Source organism: Pelophylax lessonae, assembly GCF_965119305.1.
Source record: "Pelophylax lessonae genome assembly, chromosome: 7".
NCBI classification, from domain to species: Eukaryota; Metazoa; Chordata; class Amphibia; order Anura; family Ranidae; genus Pelophylax; species Pelophylax lessonae.
Genome location: NC_138774.1, coordinates 145,766,786 through 145,780,125, shown reverse-complemented (window position 1 = coordinate 145,780,125; position 13,340 = coordinate 145,766,786). Strand labels below are relative to the sequence as shown.

General features: G+C 43.2%; 1 protein-coding gene across 1 annotated transcript in view; it reads left to right on the top strand.

The window, feature by feature from the left end:
- The window catches only part of NRK (Nik related kinase), a 489,556-nt gene that overhangs the window by 261,689 nt on the left and 214,527 nt on the right, over window positions 1-13,340 (top strand). The window contains exon 9 of the mRNA XM_082263406.1: window positions 10,103-10,181. Coding sequence (XP_082119532.1) covers window positions 10,103-10,181 — 79 coding nt within the window. The remainder of the gene's footprint in view (window positions 1-10,102; window positions 10,182-13,340) is intronic.

Below are 13,340 nucleotides of genomic sequence, written 5' to 3'. Positions count from 1 at the left end.
AGAATGAAGACGCTGCGGCTGCCTGGAACTTATAAAGACTTGGTCACATGCTTCAGACGGCCAATCACAGCTACTGAGACATTTGCAGGCATGGCTGGGATGGCTTAAGGCACACCAGTTAAACGATTGTTGATTGGCTGTTGAAAGCCCGCCATGAAAAGAGCGCCAAAGCATGCAAAACCCGGAAATAAAACGACCGAACACGGATTTTTACCCGAACATACAGTAAAGTGTCCGTGTCCGTGTTCGGGTACAAAAAATCCAATTATTCGGTACGAACACGAATAATACTGTCCGTGTTCGCTCAACACTAATTTTAAAGCATTTAATATTCTTAAAGAGTCTATCACTTTAACATCAGAAGTGCTTGGGCAAATCTTTAATAGCTTTCGGAATCCTTTTCTTAGCCTGCATGCCAAGACATGTTCAGACTATCTAGCATTTATCAATAGAGCCTTTAGATGAGTATACACCAATCTGGGAAGATGAATAGTCAAATTGACTTTTCTTTAAATATTTGCGGTTCTCCCTAGAAAAGAATAGCTTCCATGTTCCAAGTTGCTATACATTTGTCTTTCACATTTAGGCCTTATTCACTTGGGATTTTTTGCCAGCTGCAGTAAGAATCCAATATATCCCTGCAGCTGGATTCATAGGTGGATGCAGATAGTTGTGAATGCTCAGCCTGTACAAAGCAATGATATGCTGACAGCAGCCGCAGCAGTACATGGACATTCAGATGTGATCGTACATGGAGCAATTATCTAGTGATAAGTAAAAAATGGATTTTTGTAAAATCTTACCGTAAAATCCTTTTCTCTTAGCTCATTGACAGACGTAGTCCTCGGTGATACAGCACCTTCGGGTTATGTTGCCTCCACAGGAGTAGGACTAGACAGGAAATAAAATGCTCTGGCCACACCCTAGGGGCAGTCCCTGAGGGTATATCCTCTCTCTCTCTGCCTCAGCAAATCAGTTATGTCATAAAAGCAGTCTTTAGAGAATTTAACCCAACCCAACTCAAAAAAACAGAGGGGCGGGTACTACGTCTGTCAATGAGCTAAGAGAAAAGGATTTTACGGTAAGATTTTACAAAAATCCATTTTTCTCTATCGCTCATTGACAGACGTAGTCCTCGGTGATACAGCACCTTCGGGAAGTCCCAGAGCAGTATCACAAATGAGGGGTGGGAAAATGGAAATCAAATCCAAATCTAGAAGGCCCAACCGGTGCCAACTAGAAGTTTACAATGCTCATCCTTAATGATGAGACTCAACAAAAAAATTTTCAAACAGAAAAAAACCCTCGAGGTAGACCACCGGTCTCCTCAAATTGCGGCCTGCAAAACCTTGCGGCCAAATGAGGCATCCGCCGATGCCATCACATCAATTTTATAAAATTTTGTAAAGGTATGTACCGACGACCAGGTGGCCGCTTTACATACCTGGACCACTGACGCCTGATGGCGAAAGGCCCAGGAAGTACTGAGCGCTCGAGTGAAGTGCGCCCTAACAGGGAACGGAGGATTCCGACCCTTAATAGAATAAGCCTGTACCACCGTCTGGCTGATCCATGTAGATATGGTCGCGGCAGGCACAGGCAACCCCCTTCAAGGGCTATCCGTGATCACAAAAAGTGAGTCCGTCTTACGAAAACCACTTTAGGAAGGAAGGATGGATTCGGAAGAAGAACCACCTTATCCCTATGAACCACCAGATCTGGGGAACGACAGGATAATGCGGCCAGTTCTGACACCCTGCGTAGAGAAGTAATGGCCACCAAGAAGGCCACCTTCTGGGAATGTAAGCAAGGGAATCTCCCTAATATCTTCAAAGAGAAGTTTCTGAAGAACCGACCACACTAAATTAAGATACCAGGTGGTAAGGGTGCGCGCACTGGCGGAGCCAGATGTCGCACCCCCTGGATGAAATTCCGCACCAAGGAATGATTAGCCAAAGGTTTCTTGAAAGAAGATTGCTAACGCCGAAAACCTGACCCTTGATCGTGCTCAAGGATAGTTTCTGCTCAACCCCTTGTTGCAGACAGACCAAAATTCGGGTCACCGAATAGGTCTGTGGGGGAAATCCAATAGATTCACACCATGCAATATAAGACTTCCATGTGCTGGAAGTCGCTTTCCTTGCTTTAACTGGAGGTAGGAATAACTGAAGCTGACACTCCCTTGTCCTTCAGTACCTGGGTCTCAATGGCCAGGCCATTAAGCCAGCGACTGTAAAGCAAGATGGAAGATCGGTCCCTGAGACCGCAAATCCTCCCTGAGAGGAAGTCTCCAAGGAGCGTCCGCGACTAGCCTCGCCAAGTCGGCGTACCAAGCTTGACGAGGTCCATCCAGAATTTCCAGAATAACTGGAATTCCCTCCACCTCTATCCTGCGAAGAAGTTCCCGCAGCAACTTGAGAGGATGGAAGGCATGCCGTAGCTGATACTGCCCCCACGGGGCAATCAGCGTTTCTGCTGCGTCCGCTAGAGGATCGTGGCGCGAGCTACAAACCTCCGCACCTTCCTGTTAGGCCAAGGTGCCAACAGATCCACATCCGGGATGTCCCAATGAAGGGACAGCTAGGGAAAAAACCTCTGGATGAAGAGGCCATATGCGATTGGATCCGAATCGGACTGCTCTAGAGCTGCTCGATCCAGTAAATCAGACAAAATCTGATCGCTCTCATTTCCGATACCCTTATTGGTAATCTGGATACTATCGGAAGAAATGACTTCCCCTGGTTGAGCATCGGAGACTTCCTGGTCCGCTCGCTCAACCGGATCCGATTGTCCAGGGAATCGGAATTCTGATTCCATTAAAAAAGAATCTCCTTCAGGAGAATTCGGGTATGAGACTGGGTATACGGTACTGCCTCTAAGAAGGCCACCCTCAGTCCCAGCCAATTGACGGACAGCAACATCCGAATCGTTGACTGAACCTTCTGGAGTTTCCCAGCAAGGAGAAACTCTCTTGCCCAGGATGTATCCAACCTTAGGCCCAGATAGTTCAGTCTCCTGGTGGGAACCAGGGATGATCTTTGGGAAAGTGAAAAAAAACGCTGATGTCCTGCGATGATGGGGATATAAAGATAGGCATCCTATATGTCTATGGACGCCAGGAAATCTCTTTTATGCAGGGAGGCCACCACTGTACGGATGGACTCTATTTCTTCCCAAGTCCAGATTTGGACGCACCTTGCCCTCTTTCCTGGGCATTGTGAATAGGTTCGAATAGAACCCCTGAAACCGTTCAATGTTAGAAGGGCAGAATCGCACCGGTGGAAGTGATCGAAACTCGATCCTGTGTCCTCCAGAAACCGGTGAAGACATCCCCCCCCACCCCAGAGATGGGTAGGGGCGCATCAGGCTATATTCTTCAGGCTTGGCTGAGCCGGACTCTTTGTTTACCCGACCAGCGCCCTTAGAAACCCCTCTAAAGGGGCTTTGGAGGGTTTCGCCTTATCGCCCGCCCTTGCGGAACAAACAACTCTATATGAGCAGAAAAGGAAGGTCCTCGTTAGTTACGAGGTCTTTTTATCCTAACAGTCTGTGGCAAGACAGCAGGTGGTACCATCTATCCTATGAAGAGGAATTCCTCAAACGGATAGCACCTAGCCATGCGTTTGGAAATAACAGGGGTTCGTTTCAAAACGACCCCATTTGGGTAAAGGAAAATCCTTCGCCCTTTTGGTAGGCTAACAAGTACCAAAAAGGAATCTCAGTCTCAGCTACCTCTGCCGGTGTAACCTCAAGACTAAAGGTTTCCCGGAAGGACACAACTAGTGCATCCACCACTCTTGTGCTATGGCGGAGGCAGAAACGTGCTCCTCACTGCTGAGGAGATATTACCTGAGACAACAGCCCCCTAAGAGGGACCTGCAACTGCATTGACCAGTTCCGAATCCGTATCTGAAGTATCTGATAAACAATAGGGGTAGGCGGGGGTCGCTACTTGACCCCCGTCCCTGACAGGCCACCTCCGCCCGGGATACCAAAGACTCCAAAATTGCCGATAATGCATTAAAAACAAGTGGGGTACTGGAGGGTCCTGCGGCCACCTTGAGGGGATCAGGTGGGGATACCTATGCGGCAGGGTCAATGATTATACAAGACACTTGCCAGCGACAAAAAATGACAAAGTAAAAAAAAAAAAAAACTTTTTTTTTTTTTTTTTTTTGTGTCCCCCAGTCGCAACAGCGCCCCTCAGTGTTACCTGCCTTTTTGGACCCCACAGAGAGAGAGACAGACCCCAAGGCTCATCCCTGATGCACAGAAGTTTTCATCAGCTTGCTCAGTGCTTGTCTTGTTACAGACAGGAAGTCTTTGGCCCTATTTCCTGGGTAAAAGAGGCGGCTCCGCCCCTTAACACGCCTGCCGGCTCCTCCCCCTGGCTCCATGATGTTTTTGAGTCACCTCAAACATGGCCGCCCCCATGTTGGAGACACGAGGCTACACCAAAATGGCGGCCTCGTGCGATCTACCAGACAATGGCGGCGGCCTGCACAGAATAGCGGCATGTCTGCAGAAGGATCTCGGCCTCACAACCCTTCACCCTCATGGTGGTCAGCGTGGTCGGAGGTACCGGACCCTAGCGGGCCGTATGCGGTCCGCTGCTTAGCTGGAGGAATGATCTGGAATGCAGTATACATGTATAGACATCGCCCTGTGGCTACTGACAGGTAGGATACCTTATACTATCACAGTAAAGTTCTAGTACTGCCACTGACTACAATCATTTACACATCTTTACAATTAGATTGTCAGCTCCCAAACCAAGCCTCCTGGCTTCTTGTACACAAAAATCACACTCAATTAGGGGGATCTGTGACATGTTATAGGATAGAGGGGAACCCATCCTTACCATTACAGAGAGGGGCCCACGTTCACCACAAGACCCGTCAGGGGGAAAGGGGGAACATACTACTCACCATACCGGAACCAGGCGGGCGCCAACTCCTGACAGTACCCCTCTCCACCGAGGTAGGAGGGCTGTTGACCAATACGGGCGCCGTGACTCATGGTCTTTGGCGTTTCAGCGAGACGTTTAACTCGCAGGGTCAGTCCCCGTCCAGTGGGACTATGTCGCGGCCGACCCAGCGCGGAGCTATGGCCTGCACGCGCTCGTAGGCTGAACTGGGGTGACCACTGGATCTCAACATCCCGCCCGTCGCCCAGTTCAGCTTTCTTGCTTGAAGATCTCACAGGAACACTGGAGAAAAAAAGCTGTCTAAAAAATCTTTTCTAAGAAAAAAATCCTGCCAGGACCGAAGATCCCAGCAAGGTATCTAGGTCCTTACTCCTGACTAGACAGAAAAAAACTGATTTGCTGAGGCAGAGAGAGAGAGGATATACCCTCTGGGACTGCCCCTAGGGTGTGGCCAGAGCATTTTATTTCCTGTCTAGTCCTACTCCTGTGGAGGCAACATAACCCGAAGGTGCTGTATCACCGAGGACTACGTCTGTCAATGAGCGATAGAGAAATATATGCTTGCTGGTACTACGTTGGATTGCTGAGGGTTTGCAGTGGCCTTGCTAGCTTTTGGTGTTATACACGGTTTATGCATTGTCTTGCCTGATCCAACCTTTATCTAATGACCATAGCTTTTTAAACAAACTCCCAATCCCTACCATCGCCTCATGCCCCCATTGTCTTCTATTGTTTCTGGTTTGTTCACATAACCAGCAAAACAATAATTCGGAAAAAAAAAAAAGACAGAAGAGCACAAGTTAGAAGAAAGCTAGAAGAACAACAAAAACATTTCAGAGGGAAGTGAGGTAGAGATAAGCACATAAATTAAAAAAACCAAAAAAAAAAACAGCTTTAAACAATCCAAAACTAAGAAGGGAACTATAAAAAAATGAAGTGAAACAGTTTGAAACAGAAGAGAAAATAATTTACTGCCTAGACCCCACTGAAACAGATGTTATAAAATCATCATAAATGGCTTTATAAAAAAACAAAAACAGCTTAGCATGAATATGCAGAAAAAAATGATGCTAGCATTTGCAGAGTCCTGCAGCTACTACAGTACTTAAGGTTGCCAGCATGTATCTGTTCTACTTTTATCAGTCTGGGGAAAGTATTGTAGAAATGAACATAATACTCATACAAATAGAGGTAGATGAAACATTCAACCCTTGCTCCATGCACTTGGAACTTAGTTAGTGAGCAATTAGACCATACATATACATATACAGTACATCTTGATCAGACTACATGGTAAGGATTTTTTTGACAAACAAATCTCTGGCAATTTAGTAATGTATGTTTCAGCATTTAAATGACAAAAAGGGACAATCTAGCAAGCTGTCCTTAGAATGGTCCTTAGAGATAATTCCTAAATGTCAAAACATTTAATCCAAACATTTTCCATTTGAACAAAATCGTGACATTTCTAAAATGTCCTTCTGGGATAGCCAATGCTGTGCAAACCGTTGATGCAGGGAAGGGATTTAGGATTTAAAAATATGTTTTATGAGTAAATAGGAAATTCTAAACACTGTCACTAATAATATATATATATATATATATATTATATATATACACACACACACACACACACACACACACACACACACACACACACATATACACATACTGTGACAGGAAGTCAGGTAAATCTGGGAATGTAGTCACAGAGAGGAGACACATTCCCACCTGGTTTGGAAAGTTTGGAAAGGCAGCAGGAAGGTGTAAAGAAGTTGAAAGGCCTTCAGCTGTTCGGAATGAGGAAATGAAGGCCTCTATAATTTGTCCAGAGGAAGTCTATGGATTGCTGCCTCCTGTCGCCGTGTGGGCTGGGAGAGGAGGACAGACAGATGTGTGCCTCCCAACGCTGAGGAAGCCTGGGAGAAGGACTGCTGCCTCCTGTCGCCGTGTGGGCTGGGAGAGGAGGACAGACAGATGTGTGCCTCCCGACGCTGAGGAAGCCTGGGAGAAGGACTGCTGCCTCCTGTCGCCGTGTGGGCTGGGAGAGGAGGACAGACAGATGAGTGCCTCCCGACAAGCTGGTGAGCATGGGAGAAGACCCCCTGAAGTGATGTGCGCTAAGGAGGGTAAACAAGTGTGAAGACTACTCGAAGTGAGGTCTGGGATCATTTCTAGGTGAAAAGAAACCAATGGACATTTCCTGTGTGAAGGGGAAATCAAGTAAGACTGAAGACTTCTCAAAGGTGAGGACATGGACTGTTTTTCTATGTGGAGAGAAAACAAAGGGACATGTTCCATATGAAGAGGAAAAGGGACATGTTAAATGAACTGTTTGCTGTGTGAAGAGATTATAAATGAACTATTGATGGTCTGCTGTAGGATCAGCAAAGTCTGCCCAACAGTAGGTTGGGGACAGACTCTTAGGTAGGTCCCAGTGTGAGAAGGTAGCCGCCCACAGAGGCAAGGATTTATTTTGTCTTTTATTTTATTTTGCTGGTTTTGACGCTTGCAGTCTGGTGAAGAAAAATGCATTAATAAACCAAACTGTTGTTTGCAACCCCTTGTCGGTGTAAACGCACCCCCCAAGGGGTCATCCACGCCTACCACCGAGCTAATCCCTTACAATACATACACAAACAAACACATATATGAACATACATATATTTTACATTTTTTTTTTTTTTACTAAATTAGCGGGGTGTATTTGAAATAAATGTAATGAAGTTGATTTACTAAAGGCAAATATACTGTGCACTACAAGTGCAGTTGCATTAGATCTGAGGGAAATCTCTGCTGATTTATATCATGCAATCATGTTCAAGCAAAAATGTTTTTTTTTTTTTCCTTGCATGTTCCCTTTAGATCTACAGCAACTACACTTGTAGTGCACAGCATATTTGCCTTTAGTATATTGACCCCAATGTTTTTTGTTTAATTATATTTATTCTTTACACTCAATCAAGCTGTGCAACTATCTGCTTTTTTTTACTGCCCAAGTTTTTTCCTTAAAATGTCCTGTTCACCAAACCTGATATTTCGTGTATATATTGTAGTTGGAACCATCTATATTATGTCACCCCTGGCTTTATTGTTTAATATCCAGTTATCATGTTGCTCTTTTCTCTTTCTTTTCCTATTCCTACCCACTCTCCAGCAGCTACTGAAAACTGAAATATCAGTTTTGTGTGGACCAGCCTTTTAATCCCAGACTGCACATTCTCATTATGACTGCTACCTACTGCTATACTCCATGAAGGGCAAAGTAAAGCAATAGAGATCACATCCTCTCATTCTTCTAATTTTTATCCCAGGAGATGTCAGTAAATTATACCAATACTGCCCTTTCTATATGCCATTGGAGAAGGGCATGCAAGTGACTTGCATTACTGTATTCTGTTAGGTGTTGCAGAGGTGTTATTGTTTGGTCCTATTGCTAAAACTTCAAAAAATGTTTTTTACATTTGGGACTTACTGTATGCAGAGCTGGTAGATCAAGGAGGCATAGATGAGTTGGAGGAAGGACCAACTGTTTGGAAGTGCCACCAATGGCCCATGCCTGCAGTAGCAGGCTGCATCTTCTTCCATTGTTAGGATGCATCTCTTTCTTGTAAAAGCCTGCAGTATGATGAAGGAATTCACATTTTTGGTAAATCAGGGTTACAATAATAGATGCATTCATGTACATCAAATTTTATTACTAAAATACTAATCCAGTTCTCTGTTATAGAAGCCGTATTATATTCACCTCTCTGGTGATCTAAATCTTCTAGCTTCCTTTTGCTTCAACTGTGAAGCCTCCATCAGTCTTTTCAGCATCTAAACCTTACAGATATTTAAATGCCTATGCCTGTGTCCACCACCCTGCAGTTCCATCCCACTCAGGACCTTTACTTCACTACAGAATTCAGTAGTGGCACATGGGTAAGAAAATGAAGCCACAGCACACTCCCGGGGACTCAAGGATCAGATAGTCTTAGAAGTGTTAAATGCTAAAGAGACTGATAGAGGTTTTAGTGCTGAAAGGTAAAAGATACGGAGCATCAGAGAGGTGAGTGTAATTCTTTTATTGCAGAGACCGGTGTGTAGGATTTTGACAGAACCCCATTAAATGACCCCCCCCCCACAACCCTACCCTAGGTCTTACACTTCATAGGTGGGCACACAGCCAGCAGTACAAGAATGCCCCAAAGAATCTCCTTTTGCCCCCTATATAATGTGTCATAGTGGCAGATGCCCTCTTTGTAGAAATGAATGGAGATAACCCCACAAGTGTAGGAAGAGCTCACGCAGGAGATTAAAGTGGTTCTAAAGCCTGAAGGCTTTTTACCATAGCGCATTCTTTGCATTAGGGTAAAAAAGTGTTCAGTGTTCAGTTTGCAGCTCCCCCCCAACCTCCTACTAAATAATCACATGTGCCCCATCTCAATCCACCACTCTCTTGGCTCTCTCTCTCCTCATTGGCTCAGACACAGCAGCGGGAGCTATTGGCTCCTGCTGTTGTCACTCAAAACCAGTGAGGAGGGAGTGGGGGACAGAGCAGAGCCTAGAAGTATGACATGTTTGCTATTTAAAAAAAACAACAACATTTACAATCACTTTAATGTAGAATCATCTGTGCGGCTTACAGTAGTCTACAAAGCTAATATCTCAGAAGAGCAAATACAGGAGAATATAAGACTGGGATGGGGGGGGTCAGGGTCATTTAAAAACAACTACAGCTATCCATTAAGTTAGCATTACATCCATCTATATAGACATTAGTACATTTTGTTTAAAGACAGCAGACCCTTTTGTTATTTCACTAGCTTAGAGCTTGCATTTCCCGACCAGGTCAGCAGTTTTAACAGGATTTCAATTTAATTTATGTGCCAAGGTTCCAGGGATTATGGAACACATTTCTTCCAATTTGTGATATAATAACCATAATAGGGAAATATACTGCTGTACTCTCTGCATTTATACATTAGCAAGGGGCTTTTAGGCCCCTTTACCAGGTCACTGAGTGAATTGGGTTCCCAAAGGGGAGAGAAGCTATCCACTTGCTTAGGGGGAGTCGGATTTGCTGTAAATGTATCCACTCTTTTGTAATTACAGTAGAATATTTGAAAATGTGATTTTTTTTAAATTTATTATACATGTACACATGGAGTATAATTTTTTTTTGTTTTGCAGCTTTATGCGACATGCATCCTATGAGAGCTCTCTTCCTTATCCCTCGAAACCCACCTCCAAAGCTAAAATCAAGGAAATGGTATGTGCATTACATAAGACAAGTTTACCATGAGGTACCAAGAGGACTAGGCCACTAAAGAGTTAATATGCAGTAGGCCCCTGTCACTTATACTTTCTGTATATAATGCTCTGGATGAACGCATCAGACAACCCAAATCACGATAGGATAAAATGGTTTAATGTGCTTACTCAAAGGCTGATGTGTCCAACAGAAAAGATGAATTAATAATCACACAGATGGTTAGTTAAGAGCAATTTATTGCTTTCTGGGGCCTTCATTTTCTTCATGTCTGCTGCCATGTCGTAGGAATAGTCAGAATAATTGGATTTATTATAGGACACCTCAGCAGGGAATAGCACATGTTCTACTGGGAATTAAATACAACTAAAGACTGATACAGAAACTCCTGCACTAGAAGCATTCAAGTAATAAAATGAATGGCTGCATATTGAAAATTCTCATATAGTAGTTTCATTTTTTTCCAACACTACTAAAAAGGCTAAATAATTTTATGCAAGATAAATTGAATCCTGCATAGAAATCAGAAACATCCTTACCAAATAAATATCCAGACAATGCTTGAAAAAAAAATACAGCATACTCTCCAATTTTAAAATAAATTCTTCAAAATCCAAGGCATTACGTTTGTCAATCTCTGTCCAATAATTCTGTGATATACAACTTAAGTTCCCCTTTAAATGGGTCTCATCACATAAAATCTCAGTGGACCTGGATAAAGTATATTTTCCTCAATACGTCCTCAGACTACAGAGATTGATATATGCAAAACTAAAGAATTTTGATTGTGATGCCGTCACATGGTGCAGACATAACATTATTTTAATAAGGAATAGACAGCCCGGACTGCTCTATTTATTTCAACGTTTATCAAATCGATTTATCCTCCACCTACAGTATCCTAAAAAATGTGCTTAATAGTCACACTATTTGTCTAGGCAAACAGAAGGGCATGAGTGAGGAGCTCAGCCCTGGGTGGATCAAAAACTGTAGTAGATAGAGAGAAAAGCTGCTAGATGGCCATATACATTCATATTATAAAAAGGACACCTTCATCCCAATTGAATATGTAAATGTTTCAAAAACTCTCCATGAAGCAGATGCGAGATTTCCCAACTATAGTGGTGGAAGACGCCAATCCACCCCAGGTATAGTAGGCCATCGCATCCGCAACGTGGGGAGTCAGAGAAAAAACAGAAAAAGGGGGGGCCTAGGTGGGATTTTGATGGTGTTTTACACCGATTGTAAGAACAAGACAATGTGAATAAAAAGTTATTTTATTACATCAAAAAAAGACATTTAAAAGTGCAAAAGACAGAATGAGTACATTCCAACATATAAATGCATTATGACAGGTAGGACATGGAGAAGTACAGACTTTTAAAAAAAGAAAAACAGAACATCCGGTGATTGGTAGTATGAAAACTTCCATGTCCATCCACAACAATTTACATGTTTCGCGGTGTTAAGACCGCTTCTTCAGAAGTATTTTGTATAAGCAGGTACATATGCTATAAATCAATAGGCGGGATAAGTGCCTCTAATATACCCAGAAGGTCCTCTGCAGTCTAAAAATGACAACGGGGAAGATACCCCATATCAGTTTGACATGGTATAGTCCTCAGCATTGCACACCAAAATATGGTCCTTTGCAAGGGAACACAGGCAGCCAAAATGTGTGGTCAACAGGCTCTATGGTTTAAATTGTAAGACCCCTCGATTTGACCCATGACAGAGAGAGTCATCAAAAGGATCCCAATATAATGTACAGTATATCGGCTTGTATCCAGGTTATGAATATTAAAGACCAGGAAGCTGATGCCTGGACCGCACAACACAAATGGCCGACTGAGACACTATTTGTCTAGGCAAACAGAAGGGCATGAGTGAGGAGCTCAGCCCTGAGTGGATCAAAAATTGTAGTAGATATTTAGTTTCTGGGTCCCATGCTCTATCCTAGAGCTGCCCACTTAACCAGGATAGTTAATTTGTGCTTTGGGTCTATCTTCCTTCACCCCTGTATCCCATCCTTGGAAAGCCTCATTTTCCTCATGGTCTCAGATGCACTAGATTGATTTGGCATTAAAAGGTGAAGAGTGAGATGACATACATGCTTTAAATAGGTGATTGCCATCCCATACATTAGGTCAGGTGCCAGTACTATAAATCTATATATAAACACTGAACAAGGATACCACCATCCACCATATCTCCAAAAATAAGCTTTATTACAAAAAGTAACCAATTAGACAACTAATAGATTTACATCCACACCCAACCCTTTAAAATAAACAACGTTGTCAAGAAAATCCATAGCAGCGTATAAACTCCTATCACCTATTCAGGCTATTCAGTTAATAATGTAAACTAATATAAAGTAAATTGCTGCAAACAAAACATACATAACCAATATGTATAGGCATTGGCCATCAAAATGTTAATACAGCTTGTTTTTGGAGATATGGGAATAATGGTGTCCTTGTTCACCATTTTTCTTCTTTATGTTTATAGAACAGCAATGGTTATCTGTGGAACAAATAAAACATTTTACTGACCACATCTAGACCGTTGGGGAGCCATGTAAAATTCTGAGGCCTTTAACAGAATTCGAGAAATTATGTTGGGAAGAAATGCCAATGAGAGATGTGCTATCCATTAATCAGTCAGGAACCTCATCAATCCACCTGACTGTCCCCCTTTCCCGCAGCAATGATAAAAGACCTAGGGTTAAGATACTCCCTAAAACATATGGTGCATGTCCTATAATTCGCACACAAATCCTCCATTTCCAATAAGATGCAGGAGACAGGATACCAAATCCTGACTAGATGGTATAGAATACTCACTGTCACTGTTAAACAAAAATGATCAACTCCAAGTGCATGTTGGCACTGTAATGAATGTCCAGGCATCCTTTTTTGGGGGCTGCTGAAGCCTTTCTGGCTAAAGGTCACAGAACGCATTCCCAATATGGTGGATATATGCTTAGACATGCATCTAGCCCCATATCTTCTCCACCTCAGTAACTTCTCTGAAAATAACTAAAACCTTTATTGATAGATCTGTTAAAATACCACTAAGGCATGTGTACCAGCCATATGGAAGCAACCAAATGCACCTACTGTCACAGTGGTTTGACAGGATGAACAACACTAGGTT